Source organism: Populus euphratica, unplaced genomic scaffold (genome assembly GCF_000495115.2).
Source record: "Populus euphratica unplaced genomic scaffold, PopEup_1.0 scaffold58.1, whole genome shotgun sequence".
In the NCBI taxonomy this organism is placed as follows: domain Eukaryota; kingdom Viridiplantae; phylum Streptophyta; class Magnoliopsida; order Malpighiales; family Salicaceae; genus Populus; species Populus euphratica.
In genome coordinates, this window is record NW_011499864.1 from 2,057,160 (window position 1) to 2,078,532 (window position 21,373).

General features: G+C 32.6%; 3 protein-coding genes across 4 annotated transcripts; 1 reads left to right on the plus strand and 2 right to left on the minus strand.

Annotated features, from left to right (window-relative positions):
• Positions 1–300: 300 nt before the first annotated feature.
• On the minus strand, positions 301–2,064 carry LOC105125837 (crocetin glucosyltransferase, chloroplastic-like). Its single transcript, XM_011026480.1, has one exon. The coding sequence runs from the start codon at positions 1,893–1,895 to the stop codon at positions 489–491; it is 1,407 nt and encodes a 468-aa protein (XP_011024782.1). The 5' UTR covers positions 1,896–2,064; the 3' UTR covers positions 301–488.
• A 4,814-nt stretch (positions 2,065–6,878) lies between these two features.
• On the plus strand, positions 6,879–12,136 carry LOC105125838 (uncharacterized). Its single transcript, XM_011026481.1, has 7 exons — positions 6,879–7,669; positions 7,799–7,901; positions 8,009–8,895; positions 9,096–9,198; positions 9,316–10,094; positions 11,598–11,696; positions 11,803–12,136. Exons 1-7 carry the CDS (start codon positions 7,076–7,078, stop codon positions 11,872–11,874), a joined length of 2,637 nt encoding a protein of 878 aa, XP_011024783.1. The 5' UTR covers positions 6,879–7,075; the 3' UTR covers positions 11,875–12,136.
• Positions 12,137–13,614: 1,478 nt separating this feature from the next.
• Positions 13,615–16,748, minus strand: LOC105125840 (brassinosteroid-regulated protein BRU1-like). 2 transcript variants are annotated; one of them, XM_011026483.1, is made up of 3 exons: positions 16,349–16,748; positions 14,333–14,526; positions 13,615–14,249 (listed from the first exon to the last, which is right to left on the minus strand). In XM_011026483.1, the coding sequence occupies exons 1-3, from the start codon at positions 16,613–16,615 to the stop codon at positions 13,844–13,846; spliced, it is 867 nt and encodes a 288-aa protein (XP_011024785.1). In that variant the 5' UTR covers positions 16,616–16,748; the 3' UTR covers positions 13,615–13,843. The 2 variants fall into 2 exon arrangements, with proteins under 2 accessions (XP_011024785.1, XP_011024784.1); XM_011026482.1 differs by lacking the exon at positions 16,349–16,748 and adding an exon at positions 15,557–15,897.
• Positions 16,749–21,373: the final 4,625 nt, after the last annotated feature.

The window sequence follows — 21,373 nt, forward strand, 5'->3', positions numbered from 1 at the left end:
CAGATTTTACTGTGGACTTACACAGTAAAACAGTAAAACAGTAAAACACTGAGCAATTTTAGTTTTTTCTTAATTATTCTAAGTTATGTTAGATAATATAAATATATTATGTAATACAAATATCATAGATAGATGATTGTTTTCAACACCTCTAATTGTTTAATTAAAAAGAGAGACTTCGTTTACTATATGCCTCATACTTTGTTCTTTAATTAACGGGTTGTGTTTGATTAATATTTTAAAATAGAATGGATAAATACAGAATAATAAAAATAAATATCAGTTGAAGAATAAAAAAAATATTAAAACAAGTGAATTTTTATTGTTTAGGACATAAGAGACGTGTATCTCCTTCTTACAAATGTTTTTTGTCTGTCTTAAAACAATCACATCAACTGAAAGTCACGTAGGCATCGAATTGATTGCAGCAGAACTAGAAAGGACCCATCCAAGATGGTGCTTTTGATGGCCTGTAGGGCACTGGCAAGCTAGAAACAGCCCTGGCCAACCTCCTGCACAAAAGCCTTTAGATTCTTATCCGAGGAACCTCCTTCCTTGACAGCATCTCTTGCTAAATCTTTCCATTTCTTGGCGTTCTTTCTGATGTCTTCTCCCATCTTTCCATGTGCCATAACCAGATCCAAGCACCTCTTAATCTCGTCGCCTTTGACTATTCCTTCTTCATTAGCCGCCACCCTCACTCCTGTCTTCCACACGTCTGCAATCAACTTGGCATTTGTTCCCTGATCTGTCCAGTGAGGAAATGCCACAACTGGAACCTCAGAAACCAAGCTCTCCAGAGTTGAGTTCCACCCACAGTGTGTCACAAAACATCCTATCGAAGGATGGGACAAAACCTCCACTTGACAACACCATGGCACTATCATCCCTTGCCTTTCCAATATCGCCTCTCTGCAGGCGCTCGGATGATCCTCTTCTTCTTCTTTCTCTTCGTTCTTCTTCTGTTCATCCCTTATGACCCACAGGAATGGAAGACCACTATCTACCAGTCCACGAGCAATCTCCTCAATTTGTTGCTTGGATAACACCAAAAAGCTCCCAAAAGATACATAAACCACTGATGATTTAGTCTTTGAGTCCAACCATTCAGTGTAATCCTCGGAGCCTTGGAAAATATCCCCTCCAAAGGATTTATCCAATGGATCTTTTCCGTCCAAGAAAGCAGATGGAATCAATGGCCCGATTCCAATCAAGTTGAACTTTTCAGTGGCACTCATAGCCCCCAACTCCAATGCATCGAAAGAGTTGACAAGCACTTTTGGGTTGGTTTCTTGGCTGAGCTGCTCCAGCTGCTCTTGAAACATCTGGATTGCAAAAGTATAAGTATTTGAAGGAAGTACAAACGAGGGAAGGTCACGGCTAGCAAATGGTGGGAGCCCCGGTAATTCAATAGCATACGACGTGTCCTTGCAATTATTGAAGATATCACCATAACCATTGAAGTAATAGTAATAGATGTCAAAGACAGTAGCAGGCTGGATCCAAAGAAGTGCTGCTGGGAGATGCTGTGCGCGTGCCACCTCAGCTGCCCATTGTAGAAGCATCGTGTAAACCAAACAAGTGACGGGCTTTCCTTCTTTTGCACTATCTACGATAAGCTCATTGAGAGTCTGTGAGCCTCGACGTTTGAGCTCAGACGTGAAATGATCTCTGTCATCTTCAGGTTTAAACCCGTCGTCATATCCATCTGAAAAGGTAACGAATGACACACCGTCAGGAAACAAAGTTTTGGACATGCGGCGGCCTGCAGAGAGAGATGTAACAAGGGTGACGAGAACACCAATACGTGTTAGACCCTTGGCGAATTGGAGGGCAGGATTTATGTGGCCTTGTGCGGGGTAGGTTAACAGAAGGAAGTGAGGTTGCACCGCCATGGTGATTGCTTCTGTGGCGGCGGAGGACTGGACTGGTGAGTTTGACTAGATGGAGTGATCAGCAAATAGTTTTGTTTGCTCTATCCAGAAACTACAAGCACTTGCGTACATGGGAAGGCTTCCTTAAGGCTTAAATATTGTAAGTAGAAGTGAAAGGTGACGTTTGTGGTGACGATTAGGAGCAGTAGCTGCGAATTGTATTTGTTAGAAATTCTTTATTTTCGTGTTTTAATATTTTTTTAAATAATTTTGATTTTTTTAATTTTAAATTATTTTTTAATATTTTTAAATTGTTTTGATATACCAATATTAAAAATAAATTTAAAAATTTAATAAAAAATATTATTTCAATATATTTTAAAATAAAAAATACTTTAAAAAATATAAAAAACAAACCTGCTTTAATGCTGATGTTAACATGTTTATGTCGCTATCTACGTGGAGCTAAATTTTAAAAGGATGATACGGCAAAGCTCGGATGTGGTCGGTCTCAATTGATAATTATTTATTTATTATTGTTATTATTTTGTATTTTTATTATTAACACTTTTGAATAATGGTTATGATAAGAAGCTCGTCGATGTGAAGTGGTTGCGAGCACAATTTAGATTTGTTAATTGTTATAATAAATTAATAATAGACTTGTTGACGTGTACTTTATGGCTTGTATTGAAGTAGAAACCAAATAACCAGCGCACATCCAACACGCACGGATATTAATGTTAACATTATAAAAAATTAAAAGATGGATATAGTGAATCATGAATTAGTTATTGCCATGCTTGTTTGTTTCTTTGATTTTTTTAATCAATGTTTATATGGTTAATTATATTATTTAATATTAAATTTATATTTTATTTAGTTATTATATTTTCATGATATGAATCATGGATTTAAGGGGATTTAAGAGGTTAATCTAGCTGACTTGAGTTTTTTTAATTAACTTTTTTTCACTATCTTATTATTTAATATTGGGTTACTTAATAATTGAATTTTATCAATTATTTATTTATTTTTTATTAGGTTATTCTAGTCTCATGATTCGAGAATAATACTTAACGGGTTAACCTAAGTCGACTTGAGTTATTTTTTGTGTCTCCTTTTCAATTTTTTTTTTTAATTTTATCATTCAACATTGAATTTATCGATAATTGAGTTTCGTAATTTATTTTAATTTACTTTCTATAAAAATATATTAGTCTCGCGACTATGGTCGCAGGTTTTGACATTTTAACCTTGGTTAAATCAAATTATTTTTTTAATTTTCTTTCTAAAATTTTATTTCAATCTCATAACTCAAACTATAGATCCTTCGATATTGGATTTGCTTTTTATTTATTCCCATGATCCAAGATATAAGTTTGATAAGTTAACCCAATAGACACAGTTTTTTTTAAAAAAATTACATCTCTATTTTATCATTTAATATTGTGTTTGATTGAGAATTAGACTTGCTTAATGGGTTAACCCATATTGACCCGACATGTTTTATTTGTCTTTTTTAATTAATTTTTTATATAAATTTCATCGTTCAACATTAAGTTTGACATGATCAATTAAGTTTTATAATTTGTGTTTGATTTGTTTTTTATAGGGTTGTTTCAGTTTCATGACTAAACTCATAGATTCAACAAGTTAACCATGGTTAAATCAAGTTGTTTTATTTTCTTTACACGAGATTATCTTGGTCTCGTAACTTGAGTCATGAGTTTGGTGGATTGACTCATGTTGGTTTTTATACTCTTTTATTATTTGATTTTTTAAAATATTATTTCTCAATACTAGGCTAATTGTGAATTGAACTTTCTAATTGGTTTTGATTTACTTTTTGTAAGGTTATCTCAATTTTATGACTCAGGTCAAATGTTTGATGAGTTAACTTGAGTCACCTTTTGGGTTATTTTTTTTTAATTTTATCAATTTACATTTAGTTGATCAAGAAATAAACTTTATAATTTGTTTTGATTTGTTTTCTATTGAGTTATTATAGTCTCGTAACCAAAGTCGTGGATTTGACATGTTAATCCAAGTTAATCTAGTATGTTGTTGTCTTAATATTTAAAAAAGATATCATCTTGAATTTTTTATAGTCAAACAATTTTTTTATAGGTTGTCCGGGTTACTTTTGGACCCGTAAAATCAACTGTTTATATCTAGTTAACCCTCTTATAATTAAATTTTTTTAAATAGAAAAAAAATAGCAACATTTGAATATTATTCTTATGTTTAGAAAAAAATTGACTTGACTCGTAAGACAGCACAAGTCAATAATTTAGTGTAAAAGTTTGATTTTTTAAGTTTAAATTTTAAAATCAATATTTAAGAAAATTTACTAAGACACCTTTAAAAAATCATTCTAAAAAGAAAACTTATTGTATTTGAATTTGAGGATATATAAAAAAAACAAATTCATGGGTGTATGCAAAATCATTAATAATAATAAGAATGAGAAATGAAATTCATGAATTTAAAACTATTATCCTACAATTATTTTCGCATTTGCATTATCAATACAACTAAAAATACATGGGTTCAATTAATTGTGTACATATTATGAATAATTAACCTAATATGATATTTAGTCAGTTTATAACAAATTGTGTTATAGTGCCTGTTTGGGAATATAATTCTAATTGTTTTTTAAAGTATTTTTCGTATTGTAATATATCAAAATGATATTTTTTATTTTTTAAAAATTATTTTAAAAATTAGTACATCAAAACGATTCAAAATATAAAAAAAAATTAATTTTTAAAAAAAGTTTTAATTTTTTTTTTTTAAAAACACAAGTACAACCGTGTTTTCAAACACTCATTTAGTTAGTTTAATTTTTTTAAAAAAAACACAAGTACAGCCGTGTTTTCAAACACTCATTTAGTTAGTTGATATTGGCTAAGTGAAGGTGAGGTCGCAAGTTTGTAGCTGGTCACAATGTTTATTTTTCAAAAGTCATATTGTTTTTTTTTTAAAAAAAAGAATAGTTAACTTGTTATTTATTTCTTTTATATTTGTTAAAGTATCCCGAACTTGTGGGTTTCTTTTAGACTCGAGACTTGATTTTGTTATGTTAAGCCATCAGGCTTTTTTTTTTAAAAAAAATTTGGTGATTTGGGTTTTTTTAACCCTCTCTTTTTTTAAAAAAAATTGGGATTTTTCCCAGCTTAAATCCTTTAATGTGGGATTTTTTTCTTGGTTTTTTTGTTCCCTTTCTTAATTTTATTATTTAATATATAATTTTTATTCAATCTTATTCTTAAGTATTTGATTGATGGTAAATTAATTTTTGTACTTTTATAGTATAATAAATAATAATAATAACTCAACCCAATAAAAATTGTAATCCAAGTTGCAGGTTTGATGGGTTAATTAGGATTAACCTAACTCGTTTCTCTTCTTTCCTTTGATATTTTTCATTTGGATTTTCCCAGCTAATAAAAGGTCATATTATGACAACTATTACAAGATTTAATTTAAAATATAAGCTTAGCAAATAGTTAGGTCATTGGTTACATTGGAACCATTGTACTAAATTCAATAATAATGCTAAAAAAATTCTTATGATCTAAATATTAGTTTTTGTCCAATCCATAATGAAAGTGTGTGCAATGAACTAGTATTATGCTAGGGAATTAATACATATCATATTGCATAAAATAAAATAAAAATTCATTTTAATTCAAAAACTAAAATGATGAATGTAATAATAAAGGCCAATGGTCATCAATGGAGTGAAACTGTAAAAAATTTGCCTAGCATCTTGACTCAAGTATAATTGTTAAATTACTTGCTTGGAAACAATTTGGATTACCATCAACTTAAAAGTTTATGAATTAACTCAAATGAATTATTCTTATTAAAAAGATAATAATTTAGTTTTTTAAATACTAATGTTGACTTGATCAAGTTTAATCTGATTAAATAGGTTATTAAAAATTGGATAGATTATCCTTGTTTTATCAAGTTAACGTTTGGTTTTATACAACCAAAACCACCACTTTATTTAGGTTCTGAATCTTAATTTTTTAAGATAGCTCCATCATGCTTTACCATGTTTAACAACTACTTGAATGAGAGCTCATGATTTGCTGCGGGTTAAGTTATTTTTTTCTAACATAAAAAAAATATTTAGACAATGATAATAATAATTTAAACAAATCAAAGTTAACTTAACTAATAAATAATTTGACATATGAATTTGGGTTAACCCAACATAAAAAAAATAAAATAAAAATATAAAGTTCAATTTTCAATTATATAATGTTAAATGATAAAATTAAAAAAAAAAATTTATAGAAAAGAAATGTAAAAGAAAAAAAGTTGAGTCAAAATTAGGTTAACTCAACTAACTCATTACTTGCGATGCAAGGTATAGATAAAAAATAAATTAGAACTTGAAAAAAAACACAAAAAAAAAACCAAAGTTATATATAAAACCACTAAAAAAAAAATTGAGTTGACTCAGATTAACTTTACTAAGCTATACTTGGAATAACCTCATAGAAAGGGGAGCACTAAAATAACAAAAGATCAAGGACCAATGATTTAATTTCTAATGATAAAATTAAAAAAAAAATCAATTTCATAAAATAGAAACGTCAAGAAAAAAATACGATTGAATTTGAGTTAACCTAACCACCTTAATATGTAGGATATAAAATCAAAATAATCTATAAAAAAAAGTGAAACAAATAACAAAGTTTAATGCCCAATAACCAAAAATCAAATGATAAAATTTAAAAAAAAAACAAGAAAGGCTTGTCAGGGTAATAACCAGGATTACTCTATAGAATGATAACCATAAAAAAATCACAAAATAAATTTTATAATCATAAAAAATTTAAAACTAAACAAATAAAAATTAAATATTTTTATTTTATTAAGTTTACTTTTTTTAGTATTAATCAATTAAATCAACTAAATCACTAAAAATACATTCATTATATTTAATTAAAACCCCTACCCGAATGTAGATCTCATATGTCTAGGACAGCCCACCGGCCCAGAAGACTCTACAGTATGTTCTCAACAAAGATCCGACCCGATCTCATTTCCCGCCACAACTCGTTACTTTCCCGCCGACAATATATATAAGCCATCTAATCCCGCCCAATTCCATCTCCCGCTCTCTACAGAATCTCTCCATAGCTTCCTCTCCTACCCTATCCCTGAATCCTTCAGCCATGACAGAAGAAGAAACTCCAAAGCTTATCCCCAACAAACGAAGTGAACCATCCCCTCCCTACATGGGGATAGGGATCTGCACTGACAGTAAACACCATGGGGTCTTGTCGCAATCGCTTAACAAGAGGTCCCGAAGGACCATAAATGGTGATTCTGCCAATACAGATAACTGGTCTTCCATTTTAATCAGAGATCTTCGCACCAGAAGGGTTTTCTCTCCAGTCCCAAGCGCTGCTGACAAACAAGGCATAAAGGGATCTGATAAGGAGAAAAATCATGGGATTCTTTGTGATTCCCAGAATTTCCCAAGTACAAAACTTGTTGATGCTTTGGCTGTGAAAGAAGACGTGGGCTATTCCTGCAAAGAACAGATCATGAAGGATGACATCAATATCTCCAATGGTGAGATTTTGAGTGAAGAATGTATGAAAGGAACACCTCCTGATGCAGAGGTGTTGAGTTATGGATTCTCTGAAAATGGAGGCAGGATTTCGAAGGAAACGGGGCAAGCTTCTCAGGAGCTTTCTATCGGAAGCGTGCTGAAAAGGGGGTCTGAGAAGAAGGACATTGACAATAATTCTGCAACCAAATTAGTAAGCGAGCCTTTGAAATCTTCATTTACTTGAACATGATTTTGTTTTTTCTTATTTCCTATGATTTTGTGGTGATTAGTCTATCATGATGTCTTGTTAATTTAAGCTAGTGTTGGATTTCTGGAATAGGTCCATAGGCCATGGTCTCGGCTTAAGGTATTCAAGACCCCAGGTTCAATAAGCTATAGAAGATTGCTTCCATATCTGATGGATATGGTCAGAAATGACTCTTGTAACTTCTCTACTCCTCTATTTTCCACCTGTTTGTAGAATCATTGGAGATAAGTATATTGTTAACCAAACTATAAAGTTAAATTTCATTATGATTGGTTTCCATAGGTGCTCCGAAGAAAACTAACTCCCCAAACATAGAGGGTGGTCCAGGAATATCGATGCATCACTCCCAGAGAGACAGTTCCTTGGAGATTAATGCTGGTGATTCTGACACTCAGCCACATTGTGTACAATTTCTTGTCAATGGCTCATCTGGTGCCAGTGACTTAAATGTAACATCTCTTGAACAACTTAGTTCAGAGAGGGATTATTGCGTGAGTTTTAATAGCCACAACTCAGTGAACGATGATTGTTGTTCAAAGCCTCCTGTGGATGAAGAGAACGGAAAAATTGAGACAGGGGCTTCTTTAACTGCGCACGCTTCTTGTTTTGATGGTTATTCTACTGATACAAAGCCTGTTAATAGCGAAGAGATGGAAAGAACTGATGTTGGGATTTCTAGTGATGATCAAGATGTTATGGATGCAAGGCAGAGCTTCTCGTTGATCAAGGAGAAGCACCAATTAAATGAAAGTGATGAAGATGGTCGACATTTTGATCATACTACAGCATATGACACTGCAGGTGTAGAAGAAATTGTCACGATGCATACTTCTGAAGCTGTTGGTCTAAATCATATAGGCCCTGATTTGTTCGATACTGAAAGAATCAGCAGGACTTGTCACACGAAGAAGGAAGTTGATCATAAAGGTGGTGTTTTGGAAAAAAGTGATGACTCAAATGAAGAGTCCATCCAGCTGACCCCAGTCACTCCACGGGATGGTGATATCTTTGATAAACCAGAGGCCTACACCAATGTGGATAGCAGAGTCAAATGTATCTCAAAGAGAGTTGATCGAGTTATTGGGAGGCCATTGGATGGAACAACCCCCAGAAGCAATAGATTTGCTGGTGATAACATAATGGACTCCAAGATTTCTAAAAGAAAATTGGTAATTTATCATGAGGAGCCCTTTAGGATAGCTTATTTGCAGGCATAATAAGTGTATATGTTGTTTGATATTTGATTGTACGAGACTGTCATAAATTCTCTAATTATACAAGTGGACTAATGATGCTGTGTCATAGTCGCAAATTTTCTCATTCCTCTTTTTTTCTTCACTAATGTAAGCTGCATTTCACATTGGAATAGGGTTTAAATCCATGCTCACAGCTGAAGCTATTTAAGACTCCAAGCTCATTCAGCTATAGAAGATTGCTTCCATATCTGATGGATATCACCAAAGACAGTTCTGGTAATCTCTCTCCTTTATGCCAACGGTTATATGGTTTAATTGCATCAGAAGATCGCGGGAGTTCATTTACAGCTTAAATATCACTAAGCTAATCATTCTTGAAAAAAATTTGCTCAGGTGCTTTGGGAAATGTTCATTATCCAAAACTTGAGAAGCGCTCAGAAGAATATCCAGTCTCTCTACTCTCACAACTATCAACTTCTTACCGTAATGAGAATCCCATTGAGAAGTCTGATGGAGAATGTTATCTTGTGAAGTGTGATTCTGGCCCTTCACGTACTGGGCAAATCGCTGTGACAGCTACCAATGATGCATATAATGATGCTCAACCAGATTCAACATCTGCTGAACACAACTCCAAAACTCCAGTATCACTTGGTTCACCAGAAAAGGAGATTACAGCAGATGTTATATCAGATAGAGATAAGCAGTTAGAGGCTGTCCTTGATATTGTGCCTTCAGTTCATGGAAGCTGCTCACCACCTATGTCATTATGTTTGGTCTCTGAATGTAGCCTGAACTCAGGGGCACCTGAATTACCTGTCGTTAATGAAAGGGGCTGTATGGCATCAGTATTGAAACTAACTAATTGTGCAAAGCCAGAGGAAGCAGACTCATCCCAACTTGAAGTCTCCGATCCCTCGGGAATTCCTCCTCTTGAACCCAAGAGGAGTATTCTTAAGAGAAATCCAAGAGGATGCAGAGGAAGTTGCGAATGCTTAAACTGTGCTTCCTTTCGCCTCCATGCAGAAAGGGCATTTGAGTTCTCAAAAAATCAGATGCAAGACGCTGAAGAAGTGGCCTATGATTTGATCAATGAACTCTCTCACCTGAGGACTTTACTGGAGAAATCAACATCTGGTTCCGATGATCACCTTGCTGTCCGTACTGATCAGGTAAATACTGAATGAGCTCAATATGCTATGAGTCATTCTTCCCACTCTTTCTATCTACAATAGCAAGCAATATACTGTAAAATATTTTGATCTCTTTATTCTAAATGCTTTAACAGAGTCTATCTCCTAAACCTTGTGATGAGTACATTTAGGCGTTTGCTAGATCCTGTGATATCACTTTGTTATGCTCAAACTATAAACATATTTCAATCTTTACCAGACCACATCAACTTACAACAAAATTGAGAAATCATCTCGAATGGAAATCTATGTCATTGAGAATTACAGGGTTTTCCACTTTAACTTTGCCTGTGACCTCACCGTGTTGCTTTTTTCTAAAGAAAGAAAGAAAGAAAAAGGGCAGAAACCTTACTCGATGGCTAGAAGTGTTCTTCTCAGGAGTTCTGAGACTTGTTGCACTCATATCTAATTATAATGTCCTAGAACAATATCATTTATAAATGGCAGTGGTGCACATGTATTTTACAAGAGGCCCGCTTCACAGTAAACGTGAAGGATCTATGATTTAATACATGGTAGTCACTTGCTGAGCCGCATTTGTTTCAAGTCTGTCGAATTTGAAGTTTTTTCTTAATATTCTGTCCATGTAACTAGGATGATATATTGAGCGTCTTCCTAATTAAGTGGCTTTCTTGCTTTTGTTTATGGAATTAAGCAATACAGCGATAGAAGGATGATTGAGCTTCTACAAGTTAATTGTTCAAAATAGAAACTCTATGGGTTAAGATTATACTGGTAAGGTGAACTCATCAAAGGGATGAAAAACCAGTAGGCCTACTTGATTGGTCCACTTGTGATTATATTTAAGCGAATAGATCAGCTGGTTTGCCCTTTTACATTCAGAACAATGCTGTGGACAGTCACTTTCTTCTCATTATAGTTTCTTAATCCTTGAGGAAAAATCTCAACTTTCTTTAGCACTGGGGATGGTCCTAGCTACCCTGTCCCCATAGTAACGATATTTATTCCACGAGTGGTTTGTTCTTTATTTAAGTGATGCTAGTGGGCGCTCCAATACTGCTACATGCCTCCTGGTTTTAAAATTGGTAGCCACCGGTGCAGCATCAGTAGAGTCAGTATCTGTCGAGCTACTGAACATGCTGGAAAAAAAGAAACTGGGAAAAAAGTTATGAAGTGCTAAAATTATTAAAAGTTGTTTTATGGCCGATCAAGCATCATTGGACTTGCTTTACTCTTCACTACCTGAGCTGCAATCCAGTCGTTACTTGTGCTGTAATCTAGTTTCCTCTTGACTACTTTATCTTAATAAGCTGAGGTATTTGCAGCAGCATCACTTACGAGGCTGCATGTTTTACAAGGGTGTTCACCTTTGGTTTAGATCGTGTTGCCACTTCCTATATGTTGCTTACAGTTAAGAATACAGAAGTTCTGATGTTGAATTTCCCTGATATTTTTCCTTTCATTGCATTTCACTCGAATACATGGAACATGTATTCTAAATTTTATCATTTCTTGATTCAGGTGAAAGAAGCCTGCAGGAAAGCATCTGAAGCAGAAGAACTAGCAAAAACACGGCTTAAAGGAATGAATTATGATCTCAGCATCCACTGCAGAATCACAGTAAGTACTGGATAGCATTACAAGCATTTAAACCTGTTCTTCACTGATGCTCTTCCTAGGAAAATATTACTGTATAATAACTGTGATTCTTGTTATTTCCACGCAGTGTGGAGAGCGACCACGGGTTAGTTTCGCAAATGGAGTGGAAGAAAGAGTCATTCCACATGCAGACGTTTGAAGCAAAGCCTAATCAAGACAAATGATGCACTTTGTATGATGATGATTGTTTCGTTTGGTGTATTTTTGCCCTTATGCCTGCCTCCTGAGTACATCACAGACGGATCAAATTTGTTGTTTGCTACAAATTTTTTGCAGAGATGCGTTTAACAGTTGCTTAAAGATGTTACTCGGTGAGCTCTACACAGCAGCTTCAGTTTTTCAAGTTTGATCCCAAGATGATGAAAAATAAGAAAATATAATTTGTTAAAGGGATTTCTATTCTTTTGTTGTGTAAGTAGTAGATTGTGATTTTCCAGCTTCAGTCAATGTGAAGTTCCCCTTGGCGTTTGTTTCTTTCCGGATAAAGCACGGGAATTTTCGTGGAACAGAAATGAGGTGGCCTTCGATTTATGCATAGCTGTTAACCTAGAGCCTGGTTCAGGTCTGGAAGTTGATTTTGTCAGGTTCCACCGATTTTTTTTTAATTTTTTATTTAAAATGATACTGTTATTTTTATTTAAATTTTGTTTAAAATAATATTTATGAGTTTATTAAATAAAAAAATTATTTTAATGTATATATTTTTTAAAAATAATCTCCATTATAATTCCAAACACCTTTGAAAGATCCATCCTCCCTTTCATGGAAACCTCCGAACTTCTATATAAATTCAAGGCGGACATCTATTGAAAGATAATAATATATTAAGAGTTAAAAATATCATGAATTATTTAATTATATGAATAAATTCGACTCACCCCCACCTTTAATCGGATGTGAACGTCAGTTTGGCCATTCCTGTCAAGTGTCAACAGAAAGGCTGCTTAGCAGAGATACAGGCGAGTGACCGGTGCACTGAATTATGTTAGAGATGCTATTATCAACGAAACAAGAAAATGTTGGACAGACATGTTTCAGAACGATTTTTTTTTTTTTTTCTGTAACAGGAAATAACTTTCTTCTGCCGTTCTCTTCTTGTTCAGAGCAACCTGCCACCGTCCTGTTCTGCAATGGACATGTAACATACAGTGGTTACGTTCATGCACCAATCTGACAGTCCAAATTTCAAAAAAAAATTGTTATGATGAGTTAAAATAGCTTGTTAATGAAACTTCTATTCCGATGATAATCATAATATATTAAGAGTTAAGAATATCATGAATTATTTATATGTATGTATAAATTCGACTCACCCCCACCTTTATAATTAAATTAATCGGATGTGAACGTCAGTTTGGCCATTCCTGTCAACAGAAAGGCTGCTCAACAGAGATACAGGCGAGTGACCGGTGCACTGAATTATGTTAGAGATGCTATTATCAACGAAACAAGAAAATGTTGGACAGACATGTTTCAGAACGAATTTCTTTATTCTTTTTTTTCTGTAACTGCCGTTCTCTTCTTGTTCAGAGCAACCTGTCACCCTCCTGTTCTGCAATGGATACAGTGGTTACGTTCACGCACCAATCTGACAGTCAAATTTCAAAAAAAAAATTGTTATGATGAATTAAAATAGCATGTTAATGAAACTTCTATTCCGATGATAATTGGATTTGATTCAAATTTTAGCTGGCTTTTAACAAGTGAGTTCGTTTTCATGACTCCATTATATCTCAAAGTTACTGTTTTTTATTTTTTTTCTGAGTGTATGTTTGTTTAGCCGTATTTTCGTGAGGAGACATTTAATTCCTTCAACGTTCAAGTGAACTATTTTTTTTTTTTGGAAAGAAAATAACACAACAGCTGATATTTAGAAAACTAAACTCAAACAAGAAGCTTTATTATCTGGGGTAGAATTTACAGCGATCAACAACATGGAAAGGTAGGTGATAAAACAAAAACAAAAGCAAAAAACAAAAGAATTGGATTTTATTTTGGCCTTGAATCAGGCTAAGTGTAGCGTGGAGTGCAGGGTATATGCAATGTATCTTCAACCATGGGCTCGGATATCATAAATTTCAAGAAAGGTTTCATGATCCATGAACCTCTCAGAATCTTGAGCGTCTGCACTCGGGAGGGAGTCCTTGAGGGAAGCGTTTTAGGTCAGCGCAGTAGTTGTAAATCATGAAGTATTTCTGGACCCATCTCAGTCTTCTTCTGCTTGGAGCATCCAGCGCGTTGGTTTGCCATGCACGATCAGAGAAAGAACTGGAAGACCTGGAACCACAGGAAGACTTGCCATAGGACCAAGTACAGGCATCAGCTTTGAAGTTTCTGTAGTAAGCTGTGAAGGGTGCCTTCGTCCAGTCCGTCTTCACCACCCCGCCTCTTGTAGCCCAGTCATCGGCGTTCCAGAGGCTGGAGTAAATCCTCATGGGCTGGCTCTTGGGGAAAGGAACTCCAATTGATTCGGCATTCTTGAACACCCTTATGGGAAAATTATCCACCAAGAAACTGAAAAGAGACGATGACATCAGATCAAGAACTCGAGAACAGTAGACACAGCCCGATCGAAGAGGCGATTGAATATTACTTACATGATGTGTTGGTGGCTCCAGATGATGGAGTAAGTGTGGAAGTTTCTTGTGGGGTCAAACCAGAGATAGAATTGCTGCTCTCTGTTTCCCTTCCCCTGAGTGAACACATTGGTGTGCAAAATGTAAGGGTCGCCGCTGAGATTCCCCAAGAACTCGAAGTCGATCTCGTCATGTGTTGGTCCTTGAGAAGACAACTGCATGAAAAAAAACACAAATAAAATTAATTTGACGTTTAATATAAATTAAAATCATGAATCATGAATAACAATCTATTCAATTTATCCCTTTTGCTCGTAAAAACCAAATCAATCATTTTTATCACATCCAGACAATCTAAGAAACCATTTTCTTCTGATATTAGCCTGCTCCGACTTGGCCAGATGAACCAATTCACTGAAACTCTAGTTTATTAATCCGACTTGGCCAGATGAACCAATACACTGAAAATCTAGTTTATTAATCATATTTCATCGAATCAACACATTTTCTTATTTTACTTAAAACCCAATCAATATCAAGTTTTGGATAATAAAATTTTCGGATTAGTTTTAAAAACTATGCCCTAATGACCTTTTCTTTCCCCTCTATAGTGAACTGCATATGTAAAATGAAGTGGTTATTTATACAAGTGGTTGACGTAAAGTTAATGCCTTTGGTGTCCCCCCTCTTTATTGAAGGCATTTTTTTCTCGAAAAAAAAGTTGTTTTTAAAGTGTTTTTTTTTAATATATTAAAATAATATTTTTTAAAAAAATATTTTTAATATTAATACATTAAAAAATCTAAAAAAACCAAAAATAATATTAATTTAAAATAAAAAAACTTTTTTTCACAAAAACATTTTTAGAAGACAAAAATTAACCTTATTACACAAGTAAAACAGAGAAGTATCATTCTCGTGACCTTTGCTGTGTGTTAGCCAAGGGCAATGAACGCTACTTCGTAGCAAGTTGCTTTCAAATTCAAAAGACAAAAATAAACTTATTACACAAGTAAGGCAGAGAAGTATCATTCTCGTGACCTATGCTGTGTGTTAGCCAAGGGCAATGAACACTACTTCGTAGCAAGTTGCTTTCAAATTCATTCTAGTTTGGAAGTGACTATATATGGTATAGTTTACTTATATATATAAAGAAGTATTAAGGGTTAATTAAGCTGTTTTTTTTCTTTTGCCTGCAAGCGATCGTATACGTACGTAGTAGGCTGTTTAAGGGGCAGGAGGTACGTAGTAGGCTGTTACAGTGCCAGCAGAGTTGCCGGCAACAAGTTTGAGCTGCATGTCAATCCTCCCAAACAAGTATTCCTTCTTGGACTGGAATCCAGACCCAGAAACCTTGTCTAGAGACAGGGAGAGGAGCTGTCCTCCGTTGAATATCTTTGCACGGTGGTCGCCCCATGTTAAGTCAAAATCCTGATAGAAACTACCTGAAGCAACCACCACCATGGAGCAAGCTATCAGAAACAGAGAGAATCCATTGCAGAACAACCCCATTTCTTAGTTATATCAAGACTCGAGAGAGGGAGAGACAAAAGGGGAGAGGAGAGAAGTGTGCGATAGGGTTTATGTGGAGAGCTACAAGTATACTATATATATATATAGAGAGACAGAGAGAGGAGTTTAGCTTGTGGAGAGAAGAAGAGACGGGGAGGTGAGGGGACGCGTTAGCACTTACTGGGGGAGCTACAGCCCCAAAGCTGGTGCCAGCTTAGCACACATCGATTTTCGCTTTGTTTATTTTTGTATTTAAAAGACATTTTAAAATAATTTTGAATTTTATTTTTGTTTTAGATTATTTTTATCTATGAATTTTATCATTTTAATATATTAATATTAAAAATATGTTTTAAATAAAAATATTATTTCAACATATTTCTAAGCAAAATAAAATTTTTTAAAAATAATTTTTATCCCATTACCAAATTAATATTAGGGTTAATTAAGCTGTTTTTTTTTCTTTTGCCTGTAAGCAATCGTATACGTACGTAGTAGGCTGTTACAGTGCCAGCAAAGTTGTACGTAGTAGGCTGTTACAGTGCCAGCAGAGTTGCCGGCAACAAGTTTGAGCTGCATGTCAATCCTCCCAAACAAGTATTCCTTCTTGGACTGGAATCCAGACCCAGAAACCTTGTCTAGAGACAGGGAGAGGAGCTGTCCTCCGTTGAATATCTTTGCACGGTGGTCGCCCCATGTTAAGTCAAAATCCTGATAGAAACTACCTGAAGCAACCACCACCATGGAGCAAGCTATCAGAAACAGAGAGAATCCATTGCAGAACAACCCCATTTCTTAGTTATATCAAGACTCGAGAGAGGGAGAGACAAAAGGGGAGAGGAGAGAAGTGTGTGATAGGGTTTATGTGGAGAGCTACAAGTATATTATATATATAGAGAGAGAGAGACAGAGAGAGGAGTTTAGCTTGTGGGAGAGAAGAAGAGACGGGGAGGTGAGGGGACGCGTTAGCACTTACTGGGGGAGCTACAGCCCCAAAGCTGGTGCCAGCTTAGCACACAATCCCAAGCTGGAAGCTTTTGTTTTTGAGCATGCCAATAGTGTACCATTGTGGCAACTTTTCTGGCTTTTAGCATAGAAACTCTGTACATCGAATTTCGCTTTGTTTATTTTTGTATTTAAAAAACGTTTTAAAAGAATTTTGCATTTTATTTTTATTTTAGATTAATTTTTATCTATGAATTTTATTATTTTAATTTATTAATATTAAAAATATTTTTTCAACATATTTCTAAGCAAAATAAACTTTTTAAATTTTTATCCCATTACCAAATTAATATTAGTTTAGCTTACTATTTACACAATCTTATAAATTACTAATATTAGAATAACTGATATTCAGAATTTATTAAATTATAATTATTTTTTAATTTAAAGATCCGTGAAATGAAGAATTATTTATTTTCACTATTCACTAAGTAAGAAAAAAAGAAAAAGAAAACATGTTCAATGATTTGGTTCCATGGAACAAGGGGCAGGGCCCTTTGGTTGTGATTAGAAAAGACTGGCGGTGGATGCCAGCCAGGTGTGGTATGGGAGAATAAAGAGCAGTTGTCCTCATCTGGGACCACCTTTGTTTTGTGCGGCGCTTGCCCGTCCTGATCTTGCCATGTACCCCCTGGTAAAATCTTAGCCACCCACCCTCTGATTTATTTCACTCCGGCCATGACAGCAGCTCCGAAGCTGGATTCATGGAACTGCTAAAACGGCACCGTTTGAATACATAAGTGAATATCGCCGCTTCTTTCCAATGCCTCCACGACAAGGTCGGGTATTTTTCATCACAATTTTAATTAAGATTAAATTTTTAGTTGAATTAGATAAAATAGTGACTTGATTAAACTCAACCAAATCAAAAAATAAAAATAAAAATGCATCACTCTTGTTTTTTTAAAAATAATTAATCAATTTAATTTAATACAATGATTGAGAAATTTCACATGATAATTAAATAAAAAATGTTTAAAATCAAGTTTTATAACTATATTTTTAGAAGAAAATGTTTAGGTGTGTTTTTTTATTTTCTTTATTTATATTATGGATTTAAAGTCTCTTTGAAATTATAGTAGTGGTGATGGTTTGAAGTGTTTTTTTAATTAGAAATATATCAAATAATTTTTTTATTTTTTTAAAATTATTTTAACATTAACATATCAAAATAATTTAAAAATATAAAAAAATTATTTTAAAATTTAAAATTTAAAATTTAAAATAACACAATTTATATCACATTTCCAAATACAATCTTGTCATCTAAGGCCACAATTTATACCATATTTCCAAATACAATCTTGTCATCTAAGGCTAGTGGCTATATTATTTATATTGGCGTGCAAAATGAGTTTTTCCCATGAATTTTCTACTAATTATGACCCTATATATCTTGTATTAACACTAGCTAGCTAGCTTACTATAAGTCTCGTGACCTTACCTTGCAATGTCAAATTCAATTTACCGTTATATAGAAAAGGTGAAGGTAGGTCACAAACCCTAGCCTAAAGGGACTCTAACGATGGAGATATTATCCAAGAAGATGGTCCGACATGGAGAAATTGAGCACCCAAAATCTTCTCTAAATCTTGGCATACATGCCTCTTAGAAGCTTTCCGTCCACTCAATGCTTGTCGCATATCGACAAGATTTTAAAATCAAATTTTAATTTTTAATTAAAATTAAATTCTAAAACCTGTTTATTTTGTATAAAATATTTATTTATTTATTTATTATTATAAAAATTAGTCAACACGATATAGAAAACTTTCTAGCCAAACATTTTTCAAAATATTGTTTTGGTTTTTTTTTTTATATATATAAAATCAATTTAGTGGAGCCTTACTCGAGTTTATCTAGATTAAATAAAACACGTGTCAACATCTGAAAATCAATTTAGTGGAGCCTTACGCGAGTTTATCAAGATTAAATAAAACACGTGTCAACATCTGAGTCTTTAATAATTAAAGGAGGAATATATACATCAAATCAACTCGAACTGTTTACAATTAATCATCTGACATTCATGATAATGTTCTTAAAGCTCCATGGGAATGTGCCATCTCCAATGGGAGATTGTGTTATTGCCTTAAAGCTGGAGGCAGCTAAGAATCTTTAATTATGTTAACGAGTTAGCGATTTAGTTTAAGAAAACAACTACTAAGATCATAGTTTTAAAATACAGCCAGTCCGGCTGGTTAACTTGAAATCTGGTCAATTCAAAATTAAAACTAGATTGAATTGAAAAAAGCTTGGTATAGTTTGATTAATCTAATAAGATTAAGTTAAAAATTTAATTATAATTTATTGATTTTTTTACTAAAATAATATCATTTTAATTTTATTTTTTAAAAATTAATCCCTATAACTTAACCAAAACTTAAATTTTAAGTTTTGAACCAGATTAGTCACCGAACCGAATCTAAAAACTATCACTGCTAGTATAAAACATTTCACTTATTCTTTGGTCACAATTAATTCCTATGTAAAGTAAATTAGACCGTATCGTGGAATAAAAATTTAAAGTAAAGTTGATGCGCCAGCCTCAATTATAAAAGTTAGGCATGTAGACAACAAAACAGTTTAGTAAAAAAAATTCAAATAAATAATAAAAGGAGCATATATGCTCGTTTTGAAGCAAATATTTGATAAATTTGTTAATAAATTTGATGGGTTAATTTGATATTTAAACCAAATTAAATATAAAAAAATAAAATAATTTAAAGTTTATTTGATAGATTAAACTGTAATTCAATCAAAACTCAGTTTGATTTTTTTAATTTTTAAATAATATTACTTTTTTTCTGTTTTAAATAAAATAATATTATTTTTATTGATAGCAGTTAATCTACATACCCTAAAATTCAAGTCTTGAACAGATAAATGGAATTTAATAACTTTATGCTCAGTTAAGCAATTTGGGTTAGCTTGTTTTTTCACAATTTATAATTTGCATGAACATATATATATATATATATATATATATATATATATATATAATCCTATATTTTCATTACAAGATCGTTAACTCTAATTACATGTCCAAAAATACTAATTAATTAACTGGAGTTTGTAATGCAACTCAACAAGTGGCTGCTCTTACGTCATTAATTGCAGACAATGATTAACAGCTAAAGACAGCTCCCGTAGTTTTCAGACTTGGTCTCTTGAACTGCTTTTAAAAAGGAGTTTGGGCTGATAGTTGAGGGGGTGTCTGGTTTGTAATATTAGTTATTTTTTATATTAATATATTAAAATATTAAAATGATTCAAAAATATAAAATTTTAATTTTAAATAAAAAACTTGGGTTATGTCCGACTTCTGTTTAAGTTCCACTCCCACACTAGAGCTTAATCTATAAGTTAATCTAAATCAATAATATTATTTTATTTTAAAAAAATTATTTATAATTAACCCATACATGTATAAATTAATTATTATAAAATCAACCAGGTCACAGATTAATTATTTTTCTATTGGATCAATGTTTTTTTATACAATTTAAAATTCAATTCAATTTAAAATTCAATTCAATTCAAGTAAGATTTTATATAATAATTTTTATTTATGATGTTTAATATTGAGGTTCAATTATACTTTCATTTTTTTTAATTTTTTGAAATTTAAATTATTTTTTTGATTTGTTTTGCTATGCTATTAAATTAAAATTAATTTTTTTTAAAAATAAAAAATGTTATTTTAATATATATTTTAAAAAAATATTTTTTAACCCATTCTAATTTTTTAACAACTATGAGCGGTGCTACTGGTTAGCTAGGTTTGGGTAGGGCCAACATCCACATAATTCATGATTGGCGGGCCCCTTTGAATTTGAAAGATATCCGTTTATAATTGGACCGTCTGTCACAGCAGACGCGTGACCACTCCCACTGGTCCTACGATCTCAAAGCTAAAACAAATCGCAACATCATCATCACGGGAATGGCAGGTAGCTTGGCCCCCACCAGCATATTCTCAACACATTCTTTAAGTGTTTCAAATAAATAAATAAATAAATCTTTAATCTTTTATTTTATTTGAATGATTGATGATTAATAATAATTTGATTTCAAACATGTACAAATAATTTTATCTAATAACTTTCATGGATAACATTCTTATTAAAAAAATTTCACTTGATGCTTTAAAAAAATTCAGCATTTGAAGCTCAGTTTAATTTAGGTTTTTAATTGAATCCTATAAAAATTAATTTAACTAAATTAATTGGTTTATATAATTTTCTAATAACTCAATAAAATTAAACTAAGTCAATGTGTTATGAAAATGAATAACATATTACTCTATCAATTAAAAAAATTGTTAAATCAGTAACTACTTATTTAGTTTTTTTTAGATTAATCTCCATGTTATTTATAAACTTGATTTAATAATTGACTTGGTCAGATACTTGAATTAATAGATTATTTTAAATTGATCTTTGTTTTTTTAATAAATCAAAATAATATCATTTTTTATTATAAAAATAATTAATAAAATTTTATAAAATTTTTAATTTTAATATTGATATTTTTTTTAATACC